This window comes from Falco punctatus (genome assembly GCF_963210335.1).
Source record: "Falco punctatus genome assembly, chromosome: 4".
Lineage (NCBI taxonomy): Eukaryota > Metazoa > Chordata > Aves > Falconiformes > Falconidae > Falco > Falco punctatus.
In genome coordinates, this window is record NC_137583.1 from 34,273,782 (window position 1) to 34,300,537 (window position 26,756).

Below are 26,756 nucleotides of genomic sequence, written 5' to 3' on the forward strand. Positions count from 1 at the left end.
TTGGATATCATTCTTGAAGGCCAAGGAGTTCATGAAACTTGATCGCAAAGATTTCTAAAACTAAGTTTATAATTTTCTTCCTGTTCCATTCCTTTAGATCCTAAATACAGAAAGGGCCTTTTATTCCTCCCTACTGCAATATAAAGCCCCAGGGAGACTAGAAACCAGGAGGAGCCTGGAGGAACTGGCCCTCAATGGCCAGGACTCTCAGCAACATCAGAGTTTCTCCAAAGCCCCTTTGAATATCAGCCAGATTTGCTGCCTTAGCCTGAACCTTAACAAAACAAAATTCCTCTGTACCATGTAGGAGGAAGACCAGTTGGCCGAAGGGAGGGGGAGGAAAAGAAAAAAGCCATGTTTTCAAAGCTGTATTTGGTAGGTAGCTTTGCTGATAATAATTTAATAAATAGCCTCACCAGTCTGGCTGTGTCTGGTGGTGCTAAGAGACCCTTCAGAAGCTGCTATGTCCTTGCAGGCCTTAGACTCTTCACTCTACCAGGTGGCTGCAGCAGAGGACAACCTGCCTGACCGTTAACTCCAGGGAGGCAGAGGAAGGACCATGAAGTCCTGCCCAGGAGGCAGGAGGGAGTGCTCCTGGGCTACCCTGGTCAGCGGGGCGGTGGCTCCGATGAAGACATCCTGCCAAATGAATGTCTCTGCCCTTTCACTGCCTCCGAGAGTGTGACAGCATGGCATCCTCCATCAAAAAAATGGGGCTGGAAGGTCCAGAGCTTTGAATTAGGTATGCCTAAACCTCTCCCTCCTGGTGCACTACCTGAAGAAGATCAAAAATCTTCTGACCTCGAACAGTCAGGCTCCATGAAAAAAAAACCAAACCAAAAAAAAACCCCAAAAAACCAAAAGAAAAGAAACTTAACATTCTAAAAGAATTCAAAGCCAAACTATCAGTGACTGAACATGCAGCTCTCTGCCTATTTCAAGGCTTGGCTGCAAGTCAGTGACTTTTTGAGCTGCAGCCAGCTGTGCCTGTCCAAGTGGATCCCTGGGGAGCCCCAAGCCTGGCTGCCTTCTGCCCCCTCCTCTGCAGTTTGTGGAGCTCTGTGCCCACACTGTTCCTGTGCTCCCTGCCCAGGTCTCACACCTTCTCTCTGAACGTGCTCGATAGCACCCCAGAGAAAGGGCAGCGCACCTTCTGGGCATAACACCAGCACCAGCCCTGCCTCAAGGAACACAAATGTAACTGTGGTAAAAAAACAGGGAAAAAAGACACTGTTTGTGACAAAGGGCATGAAAGATCCCCCTTTGAATCTCATGACATCTCCTGCACTACACTCCAGGCCAGTCCCGCTCATGGCATGAGATGGAGGTGACTTCCAGTGACAGGGTGGGTGCTCTGTGCACATTCCCAGCCATGGCTGATTTTGCCCAGCAGGCAGCACTTTCTTCCAGGCTGCACAGCTCAGCTTGCAGGGTTCCCGCCTCTCCGTCCCAGCCAAAGGCAACACCCCTAAGGGCATCTGCAAAGGGACCATCCTGCATCCCAGAGAGCTGCTGCAATAGCACAAGAGCTTATCTCTCCTTCCTCGAGAACCTCAGTCAAAAATGCTTCGCCTTGACCAAGCCCCAACCGCAACAACTGTGCCAGCCCCAAGCGGTGAGCAGATGTTCATCACCGTAACACCAAAATATGAGACCCAGGAGGGAGTTGTGGTAACTCCAGGGCTCTTTCTTGAGGGGAGGGACAAGAGCCCGATCTACTTTTCTCACTGTGATGGCCCTGTCATCAGAAATATCACTGAGTCCAGACAAGCTTTAGGTGACAAAAAATCTAATGCAGTACGAGGAATTTATTTTTAACCTTCAGTTCCCCCTTTTGCTAAGATACATCATTGCGTTTTCACAGCTTGAGCAGTCTCTCTTTGCTGGATCCATTTGAGACACATAATGTTTTTGCCCAAACTCCATTTCTTTCCTTCCAAAGCAGTAAGATCTCCTTATGACTCAGCTTCAATAAAACACACAGCAAGGACCATTAAAATGAATGCGCAGTGCAGGGATAAAATTCATAGGGTACATTTTTTAAGCTCAAATCTTCATCAGCCTTTATTTCCCCTCAAAAACAATATTAACTCATGGTATGTCTCGATGCAAAGTAAACCTACCAGAAAAAGAGTAGGTTTAAAGGGAATCTTTCTACAGTGATGGGAAACTATCTCCACGTGATAAATAAAGCGATAGCCGGGACTGAAAAGGCTGTGATGGCCAGGACAGCCCACACTCCCGAACCTCCATGGCGCTTAGAGACAACACTCCCCAACCATCTTCTGCCTAAATAAAGATCCCACCAGCTCCAAGGAAATGACTTACTGATAAATGTGGGCGGATAGCAGAGGAAGAAGCCAGGGGGATTCTTTCCAGTTTTGCATTCGCAAATCTGAAAAGAGAGCATTTCAGGCAAAAACCTGTTCTCTCAATGAAGTTGGAAAGGCTGTGGATTTTTCCCTGCTGATGTTTCTGAGACCTGGCCCCAAGGTCTACTGGGCTGTGAGCCAGAGGTTTCCAAATCCTCTTGACACTGAATGGCCTCAAAGTGTTTTGCCCTTTTACAACAGTGCACAAGAAGTGAGTAGTGAGGTAACCTGCAGGGGAGGTAAATATATTATCCTTCCTGTACAGTGGGGGGACTGAGAGTCAGCATCCTATATTAATCCACCAGTCCAAAGCCTCTCATGAAACACATTTGAAATCTGATTCTAAACTCTTTGAAATTACCCTTTTCACTGAATTTAGTGGAATTTCACGCAGACTCTAATCTCTTTGGCTTTCTTTTTAAGCAGCTGCTTGCTTTCATAAGAGAGACATCCAGGCACCCAGTGTTCTCTGACAACAATAAAGCTTCTAAGTGTCCAAGCACAGGAATGAAAGGAAATAAAGGAAATAATGCACTCGTTTCACAAAAAAACCCTAATAAGAAATAAAAATATAGCCACTTTGCATAAAGTCAGTGCTAGGGATTGACTCCAGACATGGTCAAAGAGTGTTTCTAAAGTACATTAAATCTACTTTTTACAGATGTGAACTAAAAGGCATATGAAAAACATCCATAAAAAAAAATATCCTCTTTAAAGTTTCAGTACAACACACAGCAGTGAGCTTGAGGGTTACTTTAGATGTGCTTTCAAGCAGCAACACCCTTGTGTAACACCAAATGAGCTGAGGATACTTGTCATGAGCCAGCCTCTATGGCACTAGCTTTCCTTTCCTATCAGCAATCCTGCAGAATGCCAGTAATACAGGTCAATTACATATAAGAAAAAAAAATACAGATTTTAGGAAGAGCTATAGAGAGTGATGCTTCACTGGAATAACCAGCAAAGATGTAGTTCTGCTGTTTGGCACCTGTTGTCCAGCTCAGCAACCCATTTCTGTGCCTTAAACAGAAAAAATCCTGGCTGAACAGTGCATTTCAGGCAGCACATTAACCTGTGCTCAGGTCCAGGGAGGAACAGGGGCAACATTCCTTAAAACAGGGAGAAAAATCTACCCTACGGGCCATATTCCAGCTATGAATTCAGACTTGCTCTTGTTTACATCAGTTGAGGTTCTGACCCAAAGACTGGCAGAAAATGAACTAGCAGTGACAACAGATATGAGGACAGGACAAGGGCAGGGCTAAAATAGCTTTTTAGAGCAATTCTTCTCTTTTCTGGTAAAAGCTGTAGCATAGATCTTCAGTAAGGGTCCTTTGATTCCTGCTGAGCTCTACTGGCCAACACAAAGATGTGGCCCTTTCTTAAGGTCATCTTGTGCCCATGGTCTAATGTGACAAATATCCTCTAGAGACAAAATAGCTGGTCCTATTATTATCACTATTACTATTATTGTTGTTGTTGTTGTTATTGTTTTTGTTGCTATTATTGTTATCTTTATTATTATTATTGTTATTGTTATTGTTATTCCTTTCCCTTGAGTGTTGGTTATGGCTTCTTTTGCTCTCGTTAAGTTTACTGGAACTAGCAATTCACATGCCCGCTGTGATGCGATCCTGGTTTCCTTTCCATTAAAACTCCATGACATCTGGACATTTTACAAATGAGGAAGCTTCCTGTATTCCTGATCTCCCTCCACTTACAGAATTACTGTTTACAGTTAGATCAAACAGGAACATCTCGGTGTAAATGCTAAAGGCAAAGCTGCATATTTCATTCGCCAGACCCTGAGCGGCTCTGTGGCCAGTAGGTGACAGTCTCAGCAACATAAAAACCTTGGCAGCTCACAAAGAGGGGGGTTTGTTCAATATTCTGCCAGGCTATAAATGTTATTTATTTCTTCTTAGACACAGAGACAGTCCACAACACGGGGCAATATTTTTCACCGAACACACCAATAAAAAGGAAGGCCAGCAAAGAGTCTGAGTGTAGTTTCCTACCTCCCTGAGGAGATGTGACAGATGAGGGCATTAATGACACTGTGCTCAAGAGGTAGCAGCATGATGCCTAGCAGCATTCAGACAAAAACCTTTACATCTTGTGGAGGTGTGAAACTAGCAGATATAAATAAAAACCCTTATAAATCAAGCCCATCTGAAACATAAGTATGTTCAAGCATGGCACAGTTACACCGGCCGATACCTTTAACATTTTGAGGAGGGAAGAGGATGTAGAAAATCTCTGTGTGTGTTTTAGGTGATTGCAACATTTTCCTTGCAGCAGCCCTAGACAGGGAAGCGTGCACAGCCTGGAGCACAGCCGCTGCCTGTGAACGCAAGCATGTGGTTGCAGCACGACTGCTTGTGATGACCAAGACAACCTTTGCAGCAAAAGCTAAGAAAACATTTCCTTTGTTCATCTAGACACACACACACTACTTACTGAAATGGCTGCAGCTTGTTTTAAATCTAAAGGAATACAAGAACTGCTTGAGGGGGTCAGTCAGAGCCAGGATGTGTGATTTAAGGGAAAAACGAGAACTCACAGTGGGCAGAGGGCGGTTTTCTACTCCACAACCATTTTATGTCATTCTGTGCTGTAGAGCTGTCACTCTAAGAAACCTCACTGCACCCACTGCCATCCAGAGCTGGTCACTAGAAAGAAGCTCCAGGTTCTCCAGCAGAAGCTGCCCGCCTTGGCCCGGGTCACTGGCTCCCTGACACATGCAGTTTTAAGGAAATGTTCTCATGCCAGGAACTGAAAGCCACAAATCGTCTGCCTGATCGAATTTATTTTAACCCAATTGGGACTCTGCCTGAGTAAAGGTCAAGTATAAACTTTTTAAATTGAAATGGTTCGGCTAGTTTGAGAGGCATCCAGCTAGCTAGAGCCTCAGAGGGTGCATAACAATAGCTCAATAAACCAGAGGTATGTTGATTTAAACATCTATCTCTGTTTTTCCTTGTGAAATGATGATTTGAAGATGTGCAAGTTCCCAGTCATAAGAATGTTAATCGCGTGTGCCTTGTGTCACAGACCATCCTGATCCAAATTGTGTTTTAATCAAATTCTACCAGCTACATTAGATTTTAAAACTTGTCTGTGTTTCTCTGCAGTTTGAAGTAAGCATTTATGCATTACTAGTGTGATAAAGAAATGTGTTGAGAAAAAAAGCATATATCATGTTTACTGCATTGTAAATCTTGCCCGCGTTGCTACTCTTGTCCTGGTGTTGAGAGCTGTGACTCACCAGTGGAGACGACTCATTGCCTCTCCGTAAGGCATATGTCACGACAAGTGACGGGGCTGTCCACAGGACGGGTTGTATTTATTACCAAACAGTCAAAGAGTTATTAGAGGTGCAGTGCTGTAAAAGGTGTGTTCTTACCTTGGTTTGTCTAACCCAAGCTGAAAAAAAGGTACAATTTGGATCTGAACACAGACATGACATCCAACATTACAGCCATTTACCCACAGTATCCATCATGAGAGCACCTTTCTTTTGTGCCATGGATCCAAGTTCTTCTGGATGACATTTCTCCTTAATGTTTCAATAATTCTTTATTTCTCTCTCCTCCGTGTGTCCATCTCCTTCCTGCCATCCATCTTCTGCTTCATATTGACTTTAAGAGTCTCTCCTTCTCTCACTTCTTCTCCCCCTCTCCTCGCTAACCACCTTCAGCCACTCAGAGCCATTTCGCAGCACTGTGGAGAGCAACGTGTGAAACCCGCTGCAGCCACCGCGAACCCATCTTGCAGTGGTCACACAAATCTCGCTGTCTCCTCGTCTCCTCGATGCTGCCAACCAATGGGAGCACCAGGATTTGTATCCTGCCCTGAGGAAAAGCAGGGCAAGTATTAGGCAAACTAATCACGCTGCAGGGATTTGTGTCATGACAAGTACCTCTGCTTGGGGGTCAGAAACGGTGTAAATCAACTGCACACCATTGCTTGGGGAAAATTCATCTGGCATCTCCTCATTCTCTTCTGTCATGTCCATTAGTGGGGTGCCTGAACAACCAGGCAGTGACACCACAGCCTGATATCCCGAGGATTAAGGCACACGGTTTGTCTCAGGGTATTCTTTCAGTGACTGCTGGAAAGCAAACTGCATTACAGGCTGCGCTGCGTGCAGGAGGGCTGGCCTCTGCCCAGGGCCTCTACACGCTCCCCAGTGCAAACAGGAGTAATGCAGGCTGAACGATTGCTGTCATTTCCGTGTGCCTACTGCTGATCTCTTAATGAAATATTCTATTTAAATTGCACTGGCACAAGCACAGTTCCACCGAGTGAAAAGGTTCTGCAGGACCTGCCGTACAATAGGAGAGCTGGGGGTGAAACACTGACAGTTTTCCTGCCTGCTCTTGCAGTGACACCTTCCAGGCTTCCCAGAGGGAAAGAAAGAGAACAGAGGATGGAAATTGCCTTTATCTCAGGTTGGGACACAAACAAAATCCTGAAATGAGGATGACAGTCTGTGGTAATAAGGATTTGGCATTTTTTGATGGGTGAGTGCTATCCACTCAGTGCTGCTGTAACACGCTTGCTCTCTGCTGTCAAATCCTGCTAGGAGCCCTGCTGCAGAAGAAAAAAAAATGGGGACATGCAGACTCACACAGACTGTTTGCTTGCCTGTTGTCATAAGCAGGAAACCAAATATTGGAAAAAAAAAGCTAAGAGTCTGTTCAATGACCAAATGTGTGTTGTAGGAAACAGGAATAGTAAAATTGCTGAAAAGTGGTGTGTTTTTAAAATTGAGCATACTGTATGCCCAGTCTAAAGTAAAGACATAGATAATGTATGTATTCTTTGCTATTTCAGAGATGAACAAAAGCATGGAGCTTACATCTTTTGAAGTCATCATCTCTGGGAAGTATTGCATGGCACAAGCAGAGTTCTCTAAATTTCACCTTGACTTTGGCCTTGCACACCTTGCCCCTTCCTAGTCTCCTCTGAGCAGTCCTCCCATGCAGACAGTCGCTGGCTGCAGCTGCTGCAGGGTCCCAGGAAGCAGTGTAGGAGCTGGGAGCACCTCGTAAAATCAGGGAATTCATGCAGTTCACCTGGGTCATAGCACCTACTCCATCCTTCTACCAGCTTTCAAGGTGAGGAAATGCTGAAGTTGCTGGTGAGCTAGCAGGTGACCAATGGAAATACTTTTCCCCTTAATCAAAGCATATTTTCAGAACATATTTTCAATTACTAAGAAAAGTAATGCTGTAATTTAGTGCAGCTACTCTGTGAAGTCCTTGTATCATTTCCTTGGTGATTCTGTGTTCTGTCCTACACGTTTTCATGCCAGCTGACAATAAAAACTGCTCCAGCCTTAGCAAGGCCGCACTGGTAGGGGCTGAGAGGGGCATTCTCTGCCCTGTTGTACCACCAAGAGGCAAAGGGGAGGCGGTTCCTCCCCTCGTGGTGTACCACGGGTTGTGTCACAGACACACAGGAAGAAGGGAACAATGACCGAGATTTGCATTTGCTGAAGGGCTCAGTACATTGCTCCCTTGTGAGCGGGCCAAGACCTTCAGCACATGAATTCTTGTGATTCATCCCTCCCTCTGGTCTACCTCTCTGTATCCAGCATGGGACAGAGAACTCTGTGTGTTTACTTATACACAAAAAGGTCTTTGCTCGTTCCTGTAGTATTGGGGTGCTTGGCTCAGGCAGGCAAGGGGAGGGGGGTGTCCATGCTGATCTGGTGAATCAGGATTTTCTCCTCTCCTGCCAGACTGCTGAGTGACCTTGGGCAGCTCGCAGCTGCCTCACCTCTCACCACCTCAGTTTCTGTAAAATTATCCTGTTTTACTTCAAATAGCACATAGGTATTGACTGATGCAAGGGCAGGGTATTATTGCTTACGTGTGACTCAACACCAATGCCCAAACCCCAGAATCAGCAAGGCAGAGAAACTGAGAGAGAAAAGAGCAGAAATGTGAAATTGTTCCTCTGCCTCAGCTGCTCCCCCTCCCTCCCCCGCTGCCCTGCCTAAACACGGGCAATTACAGCCCAGCCACACCACCCAATTTACTCTGCATCAGCCATGCTGAGAAGTTCAGGTAACCCCCCAGGGCACAAGAAGTGACATCTAAATAAGCCCATGCATGTGAGGATGGGTCTGTTTAAAGGTTAGGGTTCTTCTGTGCTGATGAATGCACGTTTCATTTCCCTTTGGAAGGCTCTGGATACAGAAACCTGGCCGGGAAGGACAGGCGCCAGGCGCTCCCCACTGATAACCACAGCGACTGTAGCTGCCCAGTTTCTCCTCAGTGGTTTAAGCGCAGACATAAGCCCCCAGATGCGTGACACAGCGTGGCTACCACTGATGGACGTGTCATGCAAACGTCCTCTAACCAGTTGAAAAGGTGAACAAGTTTCTGCTGCTCACGGACATCATGCCCTGGAGTTGTCACTCCCTTCTACCAGTAACTTCTCCTGGAGTTTGTAGTAAGCCCTGTCCTGTCCATAAGGGTTACGGCTGCCTCGGAGCTGAACTGTGGAGGAGCTGGGAAGCAGGAGACTAGCTGCAGGTGGGGAGGTGGGAAGCAGGCACCCAATGGTTCCCAGCACGGCCTCTGCAGGGCCTCCCGCACCCCCAGGGCCTGCTCCTGCATTTCCCTGCAGCAGCAGGCTGAAAAATGGACTTGCAGGACACAGAGACACTTCACATTTTTCTCTTCCAAATGTTTAGCTGCTGTCTGAGGTAGCAGCAGGCTGAAGCACGTCTTCGAAGCGGATTCAGTGAACATATCCAGCCCATCGCAAAGTCCCCAGCTGTCACAGGGCTGCAAAGCCCCTCACCTCCGAAACCCCGAGCGGGCCATAGGTGCGCACGGGCAGCTAGGGTGCCTGGAGGGCGCCCCTCGCCCGCACCTCTCCTGCACGGGAGCTCGCAGCAGTGCCCGTGCGTGCCACCTGTGCCCGGACACCGTGTCACCTTGTAGGAGCACGTACAGCTGCCACCATTCTGTGTCCGACTGTGCCTGCCTGCGCTTATAGGGGTACGTATGTCCGCCTGTGCCTGCCTGCGCTTATAGGGGTACGTATGTCCGCCTGTGCCAGCCTGCGCTTATAGCGGCACATACGTGCCGCGCCGCACACGCCGCTCGGTGTGTCCGTGTGCCCGTGTGTGCGCGCACACCACGCCGCACGGCTGCCCCTCTCCGGGGGCGCGCTGGCCCCCGGGGTACGCTGCCACGCCGTGCCGAGCCGTGCCGCGCCGCGCCGAGCCGGGGCGGGGCGGTGGGAGGGGGCTGGCCGCGGGGCCGTAGCGCAGCTGGGCGGCGGGCGCAGAACGCGGCGGGCAGGGCACCGCACCGCACCGCACCGCACCGACACCAGGCACTCCATGAGCCGCCGCCGCCGCGGGGGCGCTCGGCGCTGCGCTCCCTTCCCGCCGCGGAGCCGCCGCGCCGCCGGTGCCGGGATGTGACTTGCGGCGGGCTGGCGGACAGAGCTGCCCCGCCGCCCTCGGCCGCAGCAGCCAGCGGGTGAGTGACCGAGCGAGCTGGCGGGGGCACCGGCCCCCGGGACAGGCCCTGGGGGGCAGCGCTGCGGGCGGGGGGGCACAGTGGAGCGGCTCGCCTGGCTCCGCTCCCTGCGCTGCCCGCGGAATCGGCCCGGTGGCCGCCAGCAGACAACAGGCTGGCTGGGGAGGGGGGGGCGGATTAGAGAGGATATAGGGCAGGCCTGGGGGGCGGGAGCAGGGGGCTGCGCAGCGCGGCGGGCAGCGGGGAAGGAGCCTGGCGGGGCGGGCGGCGGAGTTCGGAGCCAGGATGGGGAAGCGGAGCCTGGAGGAGGAAAGCGAGGAGGGAAATGAGGGAAGGGACAAAAGAGAGAAGGCTGGAGCGGGATGGGCACCGGGAGGAGAAGGAGGAGGAGGCGGCTGCAGGCGGATTACGGAGAGCCCGGAGCGGAGGCAGCTCGCACTGGCCTGCCGGGCTCTGCACCCGCGCTGCGGGGCAGAGCCGGGGGGGCAGCGCCGGCGGGCGCTGCGGGGCCGGGGCGGTGGGTGCGCAGTGCAGCCCCGCGGGGCAGAGCGGGGGCGGTGGGTGCGCAGTGCAGCCCCGCGGGGCAGAGCGGGGGCGGTGGGTGCGCAGTGCAGCCCCGCGGCCGGGCTGCGCCGCCCCGGCGGTTTTCGCTATAGTTAATAAAAAGCCCCGTGTTTGTGTCACCTCTTCCCCGAGCCGAACGGCGGGAGGATTTAGCACTTATGTGAGCCCTTTGTTTACACCTGAGCTAACGCTTATCCCGAGGCTAACAGGATTGATTCCTTGTGCACCCCGGCTGGCTGCCATCCCCGTACACCCAGTGCCTGTCGGTGCTATGCTTGCCACTTACCAGCAGCCCCCAGTGCCGGTGTTGAGGTGTTCTCTCGCTGCATGAGAAGCAATCCGGTGGAGAGAACTCCTTGGTCAGGAGGCTGTGACATGAATAGAAACAGTCTGAGAATTAGCAAAGAAAAGAAAAACATTGATTGCTATAATTGATTGCTGTCAGTAGCGTCATGAACATCAGGCGTTACAGTCAGAAGTAGCTAGGCACAGGTGATACACAGAATCTGACCCAAGGGACCTGAGCACCTACAACATTAGAAAGATCATTTCATATTCCGTTCAGCATTGCAACATATTTCTAAATGAAAGCAGCACTTTTTCTACATGACCTCTTTGGAGTGGGGTTTTGCCTTCTGTAACCGTGAGGCTGTACCTAGCAGGATGCGTGTTACTCTAATGAAGGGGTTGTCTAAATCATTGCTGTGTTTTTGCATACAAAGCACAATTGCACTATTAATTATTATTCTGAAAATACATCTCTTGAGTCATCTGGTCTCGGCTTGGCTGTGGCAGCTCTGTTACCAGTCCTGAAGCTCATTCTTCAGATCTGATCAAAAGGAGCTGGCAGAGATCCCGTGTTGTGATTAATTCCTCACTCACTAGCGTCTCTCCACAACACTTCGTGGTGGGGGCGGTTTTCTTTGGGAAATGGTACAGTGAACCAGTCTTCCGCCTGTGTGTGGCAGAGCAGGTTACTATTTGGGCTACTCTTGCTTTTATTTACTAGATTGTTTTTCTTCTCTGTGATTGGATCCATCTTCCTGTATCCATTGATTAACATTAGGACTCTAAAAAGGGGGACAGATAATACATCTAACCAGGAATAGCCTAACCTTAAATCTTCGCATGGTTACAGATTTATTCTGTCTAGACGTTCCTTAGGAGCATGGACCAGTATCTATTTGACCGGCTAAGAGATATTTGCAATCCCTGGTCAGAAGACTTTAGCTATGAAAAGCCTCATTGATTTTTAACTGTGACAACTTTTTGATGACAACTGTGAGATTTTCTGTTTCTGCTTAGTTGCTTGTAATTGTACTTCATACCCGCTGGGGCAGCTGTGTGTCTGCAATTTCTGTAGAGATTCTACACCAGATAATTTTGGGTACGTCACTCTGTTGAAAACAGTCGAGTTACTACTGTTGTCATTGAGAGCAGATTTTGGACCAGAAGGTGAGGACTGGATTTGGAAGCTGTCCTGCTAGTTGTTTGCTGCTTTTGCCTGAAATGTGTAAGGCTTATTGATTCATTTTACATGCTCGGGATTGCTCTGAGTTCAGGTATGTTGGCTTAACAGTTTTAATGAAATATAATTTTGGAGGGGGATCTGGGGAAAAAAGAAACAAACCACCTCAAGCTGATTTCTTTTGGTACGAACAGTTCCATTTCGGCTACGCAGGGGATGTACTGGTGCCACTTGCTGTACCTGTGGTGGAATGTTTCTGTGACACTTCTGTATTACAATTGCTGTAGCTCTCCGGTAACAGAAGAGAAGTGCCAGTCAAACAGTGCTATTGTTACGCTGCGAGATTGCATAACTTTGCTAAGAGCTAGTCTAGACATAAAGAGGTAAAAATACTATTCCTCTGCAGTTGCTGATTGAGGTAACTATGAGTGATAATGTGCATACAGAAGATTTTACTACAAAGTCTTGAGAGAGACAAGACTCTGCCATTCTGCCCACAGCACAGGCTTGAGAAAACACTATCTTAATAAAAAAAACATACTGATATACTTCTCTTTTCCAAAACAGCTTTCCAGTTTTCCCTTATATTTATTGAATCTATAGTTTCAGCTGAAGTTGCGGTATTCCCTTGCTGAACTGGTACATGCCATGTTTTCCCTTGTCTATGCAACTGTCCTGAGTTCTGTGCTGAGTTCCAGTGTTGGAAAGAGGATTTTGGCAGGTATCGTCACAGTGACTTGTGTTAACGTTGCCAGTTTTTACCCAGTAAGGCAGAAATACATATTAAACAGGTTGCAAACGTACAGCCACGTATTGATAGCAGTGGTGAGGAAAAGATTCCCCATTTGGGGATTTTGAGCCCTGCTTGCAAGCTTTGGTGTGGACAGATCTAGTGTTCAGTGAGACTTACTGACATTTGGTAGGAATACAATGTCACACCAAGAATACCTGTCAGCAGTCCTGGGGACTTTTTGGTCAGTACTATAGCTGCCTGGGAGCTTTCTGAGAGAGCCCCTGTTGATCTCCATCAGCTCTCCCAAAAGTAATTTCACAAATGGAAGTAACTTGGGAAAACTCCTTTTGACTTGAACATTTCTGCATTTCTGAATATATATTTTGTCTAAATTCTCAATATATTTTGTCACAGCTTAATTCCTCCTTTTCAAAAGACACTACTTCTTCATGGAGGGCAAAAAAGTCAAATTTATTAACCCTCCCTTCCTTCCCCCCCCCCCCCCCCCCAACACCTCCAAATAGGAAGAGGAAACAAATGATGGGCTGACAATATGACTGCTTACCCATGCAGCACAATCTCCATGGAAACAGACTGTCCTAGAATAGCTCAATCACATGAGGGTTACATGACATGAATAAAGTAACCAGAAAACTGGAAAATATCTTAGAACTGGGGATACTTGCACTTAATTTATTACCCCCTAGGTCTCTGGAGAATAGCAAATAAAGTTAGTATTGAAACTGATTTAGTACATGCACATTGTAATTTGTAAGTGATAGGATAGTGCAAAATTAACATGATCCTCACTTAAGGGCTGTTTGTTTCTAGTTTGGGTGGCATTTAGAATGAATTTTGAGTAATTTTCCATATGATGTCCTGCTTCTTGAAACTGGAACCAGTGGTTTGCAGCATTGCCTTAGTAGATTCCAGTGGATTGCCTCCCTTTGTGTCAGCAGGCACTGACCATTTCACACTTTTTAGGATATTCTGGATATTCTGTAGAGTAAATGCACTAGTTGAAGTATGAACTGCCTATGCATAGAAGGAATTGCAAAATCACTTTCAGAATGTTTCCTTCTAGTTAATTATGTACTCACAGAGCAAGGAGACTTATTGAGTGAAACCATATTCAATACAAAAATGAATATATTTCACTGATGATTAGTTTTATGTCTGTAAAGTCAGTGTTTTTAACATGAGTGTTGTGACAGTCATTGAGAAACTTGTTATACCAATCAGACATAAACAAGTAAATACTCCCTCAATTCACCATAAAGTAAATTAAAGCTAGGTAGGGGAAAAAAAATCATTAGTCATTAGCTGCAGCTCATTGCATCATTAGAACATTGTAGCCCTTTCAACGGTGCAAGGATACTGTAATTTCTGTGGGTAGGGAAAGATCATAGATTACCTTTTTCCTGTTTGTCCAGTCTCAGATCACATTATTTGTCACAGCTTCCACTTCTGAGATGAAGTTTTGTAATAAGCTTTCTTGTCTGTTGTATGAATGAAGACCATAAAGTCATTATGCATTTGTATTAGCACATTTGCTGTCTTGATGCCTCTAATAGGAAGCAGTATAATTTCCATCATCTGTCTCCTGGCAGAGGCTGAAAATGGGCATTGGTCATTACGCAGTGAAAGGGGAATGAACATGAGTTTGAAGATTGAGATCCTCAAGATTTAACTTTGGTCATTACAGGACTGTAATGCGCAGGAAGAAACCCCATCGTTCTCAGCTGTAAGAGACTCTACCATTTCGGACAGTCTATGTAAATAGTTTTTGTATTGGTTATCACTGATCCTGTTGATACAACATTGTACTGTCACTTTATAGCATTTTCAACTCTCACTAAAGTTTTTTATGTTTTCATTAAAAGCATTTCTGATTTATGAAGTATCTTTAGATAGGGCTGTTTGTCTACCTTACGAAAAAGCTCCCAAGCATTTCTCTGCTTCTCGCTTTCTGTCTTCAACGTGGCATGTGAGCTACATGAGGAACATTATTGCCTGTTTATATGGTGCTTTTCTTCCGTATGGACATACCATACAAATGGATGTTTTACTCCACATTTTCACCTAGGCACTTTGCTCACATCAATGAACATAATCCTGCTGGAACTGGCAGCACTAACTATGCAAGTGAAGGTTAATAGCATCAGGTTTCATATCTGGTACATGTAGTGTTCGCTTCAGGCTGCCTTTCCAGGGCGGCTATCGCTGGGGCAGATTGTTCATTTAAAGGTTACATCTTTAACAGTCTCCTTTGCCCAGCTTTGCTTAATAAAAGCAAATGCCACAACATATATCTTTTTAAAGCACCTAACCCATGTTCTTCCTAAAACTAAGTGGGGTTTGTCCAGGCTTTTGGTCCTGATGGTTGAGTGGGACATGTTGTGTTCCTAGAGTGTTTACCATTGTTCGCTCTCTGGAACAGGGAAAGTGATGCTCTTGTTTTTTGTTGTTTGTTTCTTTTGAATAGCTTTATATTTGCTAAGAAGCACAATGAGTCATTCATTTTTGATTAGTTGATTGATGACACTGCATGTATGCACTATTGTCACAGAATATGGGATTTCTCTAGCCAACCGTTCCCATTTGCAAATGCAATCGAATACCTGGGCTTTGGAAGAGGATGAAAGGAGTGAATATTATAACTGCCTATTGACTGAGCATGAAAAGAAGTTCTTCTGTTTAAAAAAAAAGCATAATGTTTATTTTCTTGGGACTGCTGTATCCTTAAAAAAAAAAAAAAAAAAGTGGTTTTGACTCTGCCTTTGTCCCAGTAATGGGAGCAAGGCTGTGAAACAGTCTAATTTTGATACAACTTACACTTGCATCAGGCCCAGTGCAATTTACACATACATTAAGCACCTGAATTTGAGCAATAAAGTACTGTAGATAATGTATTATTTTGCAACAGCATACATAATTTCTTCTGGTTGTGTTTTAGCATATTTGCAGGCGCAGTGTTTGGAAATATTTTCAGTCTGTGCAAACACAGAAATGAGTCAGTTTTCATTCCCAGTTCAGCAGGCAAAAGCAGCTTTCAGGGAGGGCAGCAAAGGGGACTAGGGGTGGGCTAACACCAGCTGCAAAGCCAGTGCAAAAAACCAGTAAACATGGGCTATTGAAATGAGCTGTGCTTGCAGTTGCTGTGAAGTCCTCCAAAGTGAACTGTCGCTAAACAAACAAATATTTTGTTGTCTCAGACAGAAAAATGAAAACCTATCCAGCCATTGGTTTCTTCCTCCTCTTCGTGATCAGCTATGGCTCTTCTGAAAACTCCAGTACGTCTAGAGGGTGTGGACTGGATCTTCTCCCTCAGTATGTTTACCTGTGTGACTTGGATGCCATTTGGGGCATAGTTGTGGAGGCAGTTGCGGGGGCAGGTGTGCTGACCACATTGCTGCTGATGCTGATTTTGCTGGTGAGGCTGCCCTTCATCAAGGACAAAGAGAAGAAGAGCCCCCTGGGAATACATTTCCTCTTTCTGTTTGGGACTCTCGGACTGTTTGGGCTGACATTTGCTTTCATCATACAAGAAGATGAAATGGTGTGCTCCACCCGAAGATTTCTGTGGGGAGTTATCTTTGCTTTGTGCTTCTCGTGCTTGCTAGCTCAAACCTGGAGACTTCATAGACTAGTTCGACATGGGAAGAGTCCATCTGGCTGGCATCTAGCTGGTGTGGCAATCTGCCTGATGCTCGTTCAGGTCATTATCGCAACCGAGTGGTTAATACTGACAATTGTCAGAGATAACAAGTTGGCCTGCAGCTACGAACCAATGGATTTTGCTATGGCTTTGATTTACGTTATGTTCCTCATGGTATTTACCATGGGATTTTCTCTTTTCACTCTCTGTGGAAAGTTTAAGAAATGGAAGAAAAATGGAGTATGCCTCATTATAACACTTTTTTTTTCCATTCTGATTTGGGTAGCCTGGATGACTATGTACCTCTTTGGTAATGCTGAGCTAAAGAGAAGAGACAAATGGAGTGATCCCACTCTTGCTATTGCACTGGTGTCCAGTGGTTGGGTGTTTGTTATTTTTCACGCCATCCCAGAGGTCCACTGTACCATCCTTCCATCACAGCAGGAAAACACTCCCAATTATTTTGATACTTCACAGCCAAGGATGCGTGAAACTGCTTTTGAGGAAGATATACAGCTTCCTCGGAGCTACATGGAAAATAAAGCCTTTTCAATGGATGAACATAATGCAGGTAAGAATTTACTAAAGAAAACTGTATTTTTCTGTAGTAGCCAAGAAAACCATCTGTATGCATTGTTTTTCAGGTGTTCAAAACAAGGGTCATGACAAATGCCATGTCTTGCAAACTTACATATTGTTCCCTTTTACAGTTTTCATTAAGATATCACCTAGTGGAGGGCGGAGTGAAAAAAATGCAGTACAGAAAATACATGTGTTTGGTTAAAGTGATTCTTCTGCATGTAGTTTGTTCATGGAAAAACTTAACAATTCCAAATGCAAAGCCAACACTGAAAGCCAAAAAAATTCACTGTGGAAAAAGCAGCCTCTATTTTAAAATAGTTTAAATGACATTTTTTGTCGTTATCAGTTAACAACATTTAATATGAAATATTTTCTGAAAACCCAAGAAAAAAATCAAGGAAGTGCTCTATGTTAGAAAAAGCTCAGCCTCTTGATCAGCAAAATTATTACTATTAAGTATAGTCCCATTAAAATAAGATTTAGTGCCACTTTGTGACACTGGGGGGGAAGAGTGCAAAGTGGCATGTAGAGAAGTTCAAAGGCAGTCTTTGTTCTGAAGGCTTTAACGTCTGAACAGTATGCACAGACAGAGGTTTCAAGTTAATGGTTGCCTTCCTTGTCATAGCTGTTTAGTGACACAGAACAGTGTGTGATGACACATCATTAAAATTTGCAATGAAAACATTTTTCAGTGATTACTGAAAGGGCCAGGAACAACTGGTTGCTTAAGAGATCCAAACCATTGCTGAACGTTTAACCCATCTCAGAAAATACACAGGGATGCTTACGTGACCAGCGATGGGAAGCACGAGCCTGATGGTGTTATGTAGCACAGGTGCAGTCTGGTGGTGTCCCACAGTTCAGTAAAGGATTTTGTTCCTAGTCACGCTGCTTTTCATTCACTCTAATTTGAGAAGCAGACTTTGGTATCCCAGCCAGTAGTTGCCACATTGCTTTGGCAGCCCCAAGAGAAGTCTTGGGGCACGCTGTCCAGGCACTCCACCTTCCTGTTCATCTTTACGTATCTTTGATTTCCTCTGGGATTGATATTTCCTCTGGATATAGATGAGACATGGAGGGAAACAGCACTCTTGTTCAGCACAGTGTCAGGTCAGGAAGGCATTTTTCCTCTAAGTGTTTTAGCAGGAACTTCAAAGGTCTCCTTCTAGTATGGAAGCTTTGAACAGAAAGGAATGAAGTTCCATGAGTATATACCAAGGGCAGTAGTAAAACAAATAAAAAATCACATGGATAAAAGAATGGTTGTTTATTACTAACGTTCCAGCGCACCAAGCAGAGAGAGGCAGCTTTACCGTGGACTGTAAAGCAATTTTTGTTGTTGTTGTTGCTGTTTTTTAACTGTCCTCCATCCCCCATTAAATTAATTTCATACTAAGGTAGCTGCAGTGGCTTTGGTGGAGCTATTTCTGACTAAGGCAGATCTAAGAACAAAATTGGATCTATTCACTTTGTATTATTCCCATTCATGCATACATTTTAAAAAAGAACTGGAAGCTCCCTTTTGATGTAATTGTTCAGTGATTAATTTTTTTAGTGAAATGGATAGATGTATGATAGCTGCACAATCATTATAGTGTCTATTATAGTGCAATTTATGTTCTTTTTTTATCTCTCTGAATCTTACACAGTACAATACAAAATAGATTTCCTTATCTGATGCTCTTATTAATATTTATCATAATAAATGTATGTCATTCTATTCCTGTGGCATGTGGGAGAAGATACATACATTTTTAATAAATCAAAACAAATTCCTTATTCCTTTGCAGCAGTTCTTTTAAGTACAGGCTTAGGCCAACAGGGTTTGGAGACAAAACTCACTAGTATGGTAAAGACTTAAAGTAAATACAGGTAATAATACTCAAGTCACATATTATGGCTGCTGAAGTGTTAATTGAAGTCAGATCACTGTACTGATGGTTGTCAGTGGCTAAGCACCTGGAATCTATTAGCAGGTATGTAGAGAATGTTCTTCTATTCATTTAATTAAACTCAATTCAAGAATTCATCATTAAGAGTTTAGAAATTAAAGGAAGGGTACTTTCTTCAGTTATACTTATTTGGATATATATGTACGCATACTGATATGATAGTTAAGAATATAAGATCTACTAGCTGTAAAATTTTGGAAGACTTCATAACCAGGAAACACCTCTTAGTTCCCTAACTGCAGTATTTGTTTTAGTAAGTAGTTAGCTTGAAATAGAAAACATGCTTGGATAAACATATTTTCCATAAATTCTTGTTATTTCCATTAATACTTGTATAAAGTAATTTAGTAATTTTGCTCTTCTTTTAATCAGCATTTTAAGGATCTGAACAACCTTTAAACTACAGGTTCAAACAAGCGTATGTTCTCCTAATCTCAGTCTTAGCAAAATGTAGCTCCAAGTTACACATATAGAGAACTGTTCTATTCCAGCAATATCATTAAGCATTAATAAAGGAAAACTATTTTAAAGTAGTTATTTAAACAACATACTAACCAGAGATTTTAATATACATATGATAGATAAGTTGAAATATCTACTGAAAAGTTATTTTCATACCTGTGTCTTGTAAACATGTTAGTAAAATATTTAGAAACCTTGGAAAAAGGCAACTTGAATGAGTTCTCGGTGCTCTCCAGAAGTGAAGTGCACGTTAGTAGGGCAACTTCTGTAAGGCAGAGAGAATTTGCCTCATACATGAAAAATCTGGATGTGAAATGTAGAATGCTACAGCTGTCCAGAAACCCAAGCCTAAGCAGCTCTGGTACTTGCTGAAATTGATTTAATAACTTAGTACTACAAGTCACCCTCAGAGCCAATGCCTAAAACCAAAGTTAACAAAATTTAAAATATGTATTAAAGTAGAATTTGACACATTTGCTCAAATCTTCTTGGTGCCTTTTTTTTTTTTACCTATACATACTCTACACAAGTAGATGTATTTAATACTAAGTAAGAAAAAGTACAAGGAAAAATGGTAAAACTGGTATGAGAAAAAAAATCCCAAATGAGTATTCTGTCCACAACACATGTTAAAAGAATTTTAGATTTATTGCAACAATAATAGGGCAGGAAAAATCAGCAATATGAAATTAAATTTACTAGCTCTTTAAGATAACTTTGAAATGACCATGAAATTTTGTGTAACTATTTTAATTATAGTATGCATTATAAAGAGATTTTTTTCTTTACGTGTACTAGCAAATACCAGTGCAATCATTTGTGTTTAATATGCAATAAGGAGCCAAACTACAAAGAAAAAATACTACTGACCCTGAGATAGTTAAATATAAAATAAAAAATACATAGTTCAAATTTAGACATTTTAATCTTTTGTTCTCCCAGTGTTCTGCAAAAATTGCTGATTTTAAAATACAGAGCAAGTGAGGGTCTTTGTGTATTTGAAGTCAACAACTGGGCATTTGCAGGACTGGGTTTCTGAATTTCTGTGCTAAATCAATACTGTCTTCATCTCTCTGCACAACTCCCAAAGAGAGAAGTATCAGTGGATAGAGGACAGCATATGGCAGTAGGATCCATTTAAATCTTGTTCCACACGGTGCAGCTATATTAAATCCTGGCTTCGTTAAAGTCTATGCTGAAATTCTTGTAAACTTCAGCTCATTCACGATTTCAGCCAGAGAGTGTAGAACTGCAATTTGAATTAAATCGAAGATAAATTCTTGCCCCAGGTGCCTGAACTGGGCATGTTTCTATTTACCAGCTCACAGATGAGTATTGCCCATTGTAACTACGCACGTCGCATGGATAAATGAGCTCTGTTCCCTGGCTGCATCTGAATTCAGTGAAGCCATTATTTACCCCCAAAGTAAAAAGGGAGTTTGTATGTGTCCAGACTGGTTTAGAGAGAAAGAAGCATATCCCTAACTGTGCGTATCTCTCAGTCAGAATATACATCTTGAATCCAAACCTGTGCTAAAATTAATGGAGAGGCGGATGTATTTCTGGTATAAGCATTCAGAAGGACAATCAGTATCTTCTCTCTTGCTTCAGTCCTTTGCCATGTTGAAGCTATTCAAAAGCAATATTTACTTCATATTTCTAGTTTCTCAGAGTAAATATAATCTGAAACATCTGGAAAATCCTTATATGCTAGTCACGCTGAAGTAATGCTCAGGGGGGTTGTGAGCATGCTTACTGGCTCGAGCAATGTTTTGGATCCCTGTCCTCTGAATTTGATAGAAAGCAAAATGTAGTATCATTTTACTTAACCCCACAGTATCCAGAACAATACAGTAAGCACTTTGCAAAATACTTTGTGCAAGATACATCAAAGGTTCGGTGACTGAACACATTTTGCTCGTATTGAAATGAGATTAAGCAAACTTCAAAAATTTGATTCCAGTATTTTTTTTTCCCATTCCACAGCACTGTTAATTTTATGTAAAACTGATTTTTTTGACATCCATCCCCAACTATGTAAGAAAAACTGCTGTACAAAAGCAACGTGAAAACTGGTACGGCAGCATGGAAGTTAAAATCAGTGGCAAAGCTCACAATAACTAAACTGGAAACAAGATACTTTTATGCTTTCAAAGGAGATGCACAGCATTAATTGTGTTCCTAAAAACTCTCTCTCTTTTCTAAACACAGCGCTAAGAACAGCAGGATTTCGAAATGGCAGTTTGGGAAGCCGACCTAGTGCTCCTTTTAGAAGCAATGTTTATCAGCCAACTGAGATGGCAGTTGTGCTAAATGGTGGGACTGTAAGTATCAAAATGTGACAATTTAAGAAATCTTCCATATACACTGATACATACAACCACTACTAAGTGAAAAACCTGCTTTTAGCTTATTCACAGCAGGGGGGAAGCTATAAATGAAAATTTGAGCAGCAAGTATGCATGTAATACTTCACTGTCCTCTAGAAAATACGTAATTATGAAGTATTTTGTGTTTCTTTACTTGGCCATTCACATTTTGCAGTGTAGCTGGAGTGAACCAACTTCTTTGGTGAAACTACGTAGTCAGCGGCCTTTTCAAATTAACTATGAAGTGGCACAATTTCTAACCTGATCTTTTTTCAAGATGATGTGAGTCACACAAATGTTTACAGGCCAGTGCGTTACTATAATTAAGAATCATTGTTGCAGACAGTTGTAATCTCTCACACACCTTCCGTTTTCCTGTGAAATGTATGTGATTCTTTGTAAGTTACAGATGTGTGTGTCTCTGGGAAAGAGATTCATAAAAGAGGAATACAGAATATTTTAATGTTAATAGCGCTGATTTTTCTTTCTTAGACAATAGTTTGGCATGTCATTCTTTGATAGACCTGTTTTTCTGCAGCCTGGTTGTTGTAAGAATGGCTTAGTGATCTGATGCCAAACAGACTTTCTAAATGTTTTTCACGTGATGTGTAATTTACATTTGAAGACATTTCATATAGCAGGCATACTGTTGAAAAAGAGTAATTTTCATACCCATGTTTTTCATGCATACCGACATGCTTCTTAAAAATCTACCCATTAGCCAGTTTATACTCATGTGAGTTGGGTTTTCTTTATTTTGAATCATGAGCTGATTCCATAACTCAACCTCTACATTTAAAACCAAATAACGTGAATTGATTGCAGGTCTTTTGTTTTTGAATAAGTAAAGTTTTGGTTGATTTTAGTGAACAAGAGGGACTAGATAACAAGGATTCTCCTGTGTGGGTAAGACAGAGGGAAACGTAATCAACTTGAATAAAATGAAAAGGCTGGTGCTTTGCTGTCAGTAATGAATAGCATCCTTCTGATGTTTAGGTTCATCTGTGCCTGATGCTTGGATTCATCTATGCCCATGTTTTCTGATACCAGAATATGCAGCTCAGGGAAAAGGCAGTTTAAGGATGAAGAAGCTAGAGAATTTGCTTTGGGTTTTTTTTTTTGTTTGTTTGTTTTGCTTTGTTTTGAGGTAGATAGAAAGCTGAATGGAGAACATCAGATAGTAAAATCAGATTAATGTGTATATACAGTCATGGTTTTTACAGAGAGGTAAATGTACTGTATGGGTGGAAGATGAGTGTCTTTGTATCACTTTGCTCTGGAACTACTGTCTGGAAAGCTGTCATGTACATGTAGCATGATAACACTGATTTTTGAACAGACTAGATCTCTCAGTTACGGGTTTATTATCCTTATTTCCAGATACCAACTGCTCCGCCAAGTTACACTGGACGACACCTCTGGTGAAAGGCTGTAGGCTGTAGAGAATAAGAATCCTTGTTGCAGATGTTGTTCCCTGGCAGTGTGTCTTTGAGGGAGGAATCCATAACAGTACCAGAACAAAGCAACAAAACATCCAGGAGCTTTCGAAATCCTACAGAGGATTTTGCCTAAATGTGAACACCATCGAACTGATAATTGCAAAAACAAAGTTGTAAACCTGAAGCTGAATCTGACTTAAAAATAGAAGTAGGCATACCTTAAATTGGAAGAGGGGGATATTGTACTCTGAAATGTAAGATATCCTCTTGTCTGTAACTAGTGTGCGAGGCAAGCCTGTTTTTGTTGGTTGCCAGTTGCTTGCAAAATACCCTCCTCTCACTTAAACCTAATTCACGTTGCCACAAGAGATTGCCACTACAGTGTGAAAACATGCAGAATTTCTTTCCATTTTGCTCCTTTTCCCTTCATTTCAACTGTCATGAGCAGTACGTTGTTTGCTTCATTATCTAACTGTACTGTACAGTCACGTAGCATCATGTATAGTCAAGCATTGTCACTCCGTGGCAACTAAATTACCATTACACTGTAGGCTGATACTCTTCTCTTTAAAAAGCTGGTGTAGGAAATGCAGTTCTGGAGGGGTGAAAGGTCCGTGCAGGTTTCATGCAAGTTATGGAGCTTCTTGAGGCAGAGAGAAAAAGCGTAGGTCTACGGAGAGGCAGCTCTCCTGGGCCACGCGAGATCAATTCCCGTTGTTCCAGCCTTGACCCTGGGTGCAGGCAAAAGCCGTGCGCTCTCACGTCTCCTACAGCCAAAGCCATGAAGTGATACTCTGGAGGGATATACTTTTGCAAAGATGTAGCAGGGGAGAGAAGGTGACTGGTTTGCCAGAAGGCGTTGGTTGTGATGGTGGATTAAAGGCAACCCACAGCGCTGCCCCAGCCAGCCTGCTCCGTTGGGCTGCTCTTGCCAAGCAGGAGAGCGGTGGCGACCGAGAAGTGCTGACCACCTCGCAGGAGAAACTCAGCAGCAGTAGGGTCAAGACCTCCCTTTCCAATCCCTGTCCATAGGAGTCGTCCCCTTGACTGCAGTTGTTTGTGCATTTCGATGTGGTTGTGCATTTTAGTGCCTAGCGAGTAGAATCTCCGTGCTGGAGGTGGTTTGTTGTTGTTTCTGTTTGTTTAAGGTGGTTTCTTCCCTACTCCTCCGCTCCCCTCCCCTTTTTTGAGTTGATAGAAGACAGACTTTCTCAAAGCTTTTTATCTTTGTTTTCTCCCAGTTATTTAAAAGGTTCCCATTGCCCATTGTTTGTGCCATGGTTTTTCATTATGTTTAAGCAATCATTCCTTTATTTAACATTTAATACATATCGGCCATTGAAAACATCATTGTATCTTCACTGTTTGGCCAATGTTAACCTTAAGCTTTCCTCGATACTAAAAGCTAATTGTTTTTACTTGAGGGCATAGGAAACATATAACAATTAAACTTTGCATATGCTGTAATAAAAATATATATTTTCAAACTAAAAAAATATAACGTACTAATAAATGAATAGCTTGGTAGCTTCACAGAAAGAAGTTACTTGCTATATACTGCAAAAGAAAGACAAGCTTTTTATTTTTCAAGAGTCTTCCTGATTCTTCATGTACCTCCATTTTTACTGAATTAGGAACCTAGTCCTGCAGACTTGCACTCCCACGAGTAGTCCCATCGACACCAGTAGGTCTACATACAGGTACAGAGGCTGCAAGACCAGTCCCTAAGTGTTGCACAGAGATATATATGTGTATATATATATGGGAAAAATATATATTGCCATTCTTGCCATGATCATCTTATGGGGTTTTATTTCAAAGCCCTTCTCTTCCAGAAGCAATGTTTTTGTCCTGCATGAGAAAAGGAGTATGTTAAGTCCCCCCTGCCCTTCCCTCCTCGAGGCAAAGGAAGCATGTGCTTGTTTTAGAGATTACTTATTTTATTTTGTAACTAACTAGATGGCCTTAGTAACCAAGTAGGGTAGGGGTGGATATTGCATGCTATCCAGCAACTTAGAAATACAGTTTGCTTGTTTTAAGCAAAGCTTTGATCAATTAAGATAGTATTTAAGATAATGATAGTTACCCAGAAGATGCATCATTTGGAACAATAAAAAACCTATTACCATCACTTGCCTGCAGAATTTTGCTTTTAAAAAACAAATTTTTAAAAAAACTAATGAAACTCTATTGTAAAAACATATAAGATGACCATGGCATAAATGGTAGGACAGCTTTCTTTTAAAAAGTTTATCATGCTACAACCAAGATTTATGAATTATAATACACATTCTACAGACCTTGGACAAAATCTGTATAAGATATAGTTATCCTAAGAAACGGGTTTTTTCTTTTTCTGGATGTGACTGAATTGATAGAGTTCCCAATCCTGCTTCTGATGAAGTTTTTTGGAATTTGAGGCCTTATACAAAGATATGGCCAGATCCTACAAACTGCTACTCACATGACTAGTCTCACTGGGTTAGTCATGTGGACTATTTATAAAATTAAAGATTAGCAGGATTGGGTTTAATTTGTGGTGGTGAAGGTGTGGCAATAGATTAGGAGGGTCTTTATTTTACGACTTTATACAATTAGTAATAAGCAACTTTTTCTTTTAAAGTCACTAGTCTGTGATGTTACATGCCCCAAATAAAACTGTAATTGAAGAAAGGCACCTTTATGTTAACTTATATTTTTGTTACAGTATTTACTTTTGCCTTTTATGAAAGTTATCTAGAATGTAGAGCATCTGTGAACAACGTAAGTAAGCAAGCACAAGCCTTTCGCAGTTCAGTTAATTACAATTAGCTTTTATACTATAAAAGCTACTATGTTGTCCCTTGATGGTTATGTGCTCATGGTGTTTCCATGCATAAAAATGAAATTGTAAAGCACCTGAAAAAAAAATTACCGAAATAAGATTTATAATAACTGTCTTTTAATCGATGGCTGGAAAAAAGTTCAAAGCCATACTTTACAGATCCTGTCCTGCTTTCAGATGAGTTGAGGGCATTTGACACTTGCCAGAAAATATGTAGCATCTTCAGAAGAACACTCTCAATACATACAGTTGTTTCTATAAACAAGGTACATGAAATACTGTAGAACTAGATGTTTCTGGTTTTAGTCTAAACACAGGCATCTTGGTTGGCTTTGTTTGAGCTTGATGCCTTGGGTCTAACCAAAGGCCATGCAAAAGGGAACATTGTAGCTTTTATAATAAAACAATTAGACTATTCTGCCAACTTACAGGATTACAAAGCAGGTGCTTTTTATTAATTGATGAGAGCTAAAGCTCATTTTTGATAGATAATATATATTTATTAAATGTATTAATGTGTGTTTTATAACGTAACCTTTTTTCCGCTGATTGTTGCATACTGGTATCTTATTAAGTACATCTTTAAAGGATTTTCAAGACAATCAATGTGTACCCTGATGACTGTACATAAGTATACAAAACTACAAAGGTTGTAAAGCATGGGCAAATGTTTTATTTTCAAAATGCTGTTCTTAACGAGAATAAAGGCTTTACTATTTACTTACAATGTTTGTGTTAACTTGCTGTTAAAATCCACTTAAAATTTTTCCTTTACAGTAAACTAATGGCATGCTACAGACACCATTGTCCTGTGGTGACATTGTG

The 26,756-nt window shown here is 43.0% G+C and overlaps 2 protein-coding genes across 5 annotated transcripts in view; one reads left to right on the top strand and one right to left on the bottom strand.

The window, feature by feature from the left end:
- Window positions 1-9,593: 9,593 nt before the first annotated feature.
- On the top strand, window positions 9,594-26,658 carry GPRC5B (G protein-coupled receptor class C group 5 member B). 4 transcript variants are annotated; one of them, XM_080386692.1, is made up of 5 exons: window positions 9,594-9,880; window positions 14,256-14,420; window positions 15,861-16,874; window positions 21,511-21,623; window positions 23,049-26,658. In XM_080386692.1, the coding sequence occupies exons 3-5, from the start codon at window positions 15,869-15,871 to the stop codon at window positions 23,091-23,093; spliced, it is 1,164 nt and encodes a 387-aa protein (XP_080242818.1). In that variant the 5' UTR covers window positions 9,594-9,880; window positions 14,256-14,420; window positions 15,861-15,868; the 3' UTR covers window positions 23,094-26,658. The 4 variants fall into 4 exon arrangements, with proteins under 4 accessions (XP_080242818.1, XP_080242817.1, XP_080242816.1 ...); XM_080386691.1 differs by having other exon boundaries at window positions 14,256-14,389; XM_080386690.1 differs by lacking the exon at window positions 14,256-14,420 and having other exon boundaries at window positions 9,596-9,880.
- The window catches only part of IQCK (IQ motif containing K), a 50,152-nt gene continuing 40,563 nt past the window's right edge, over window positions 17,168-26,756 (bottom strand). The window contains exon 9 of the mRNA XM_080386709.1: window positions 17,168-18,062. Coding sequence (XP_080242835.1) covers window positions 18,037-18,062 — 26 coding nt within the window. The 3' untranslated portion in view covers window positions 17,168-18,036. The remainder of the gene's footprint in view (window positions 18,063-26,756) is intronic.

What these genes read in the sequence shown, in the direction of transcription:
- GPRC5B (XM_080386689.1), top strand. Translation starts at nt 11,982, where the DNA reads ATGCTCGGGATTGCTCTGAGTTCAG. An exon ending in CGGGATTGCTCTGAGTTCAG is followed by an intron (nt 12,007 to 15,860) that starts GTATGTTGGCTT and finishes TTGTTGTCTCAG; the next exon opens with ACAGAAAAATGAAAACCTAT. An exon ending in AATGGATGAACATAATGCAG is followed by an intron (nt 16,875 to 21,510) that starts GTAAGAATTTAC and finishes TTCTAAACACAG; the next exon opens with CGCTAAGAACAGCAGGATTT.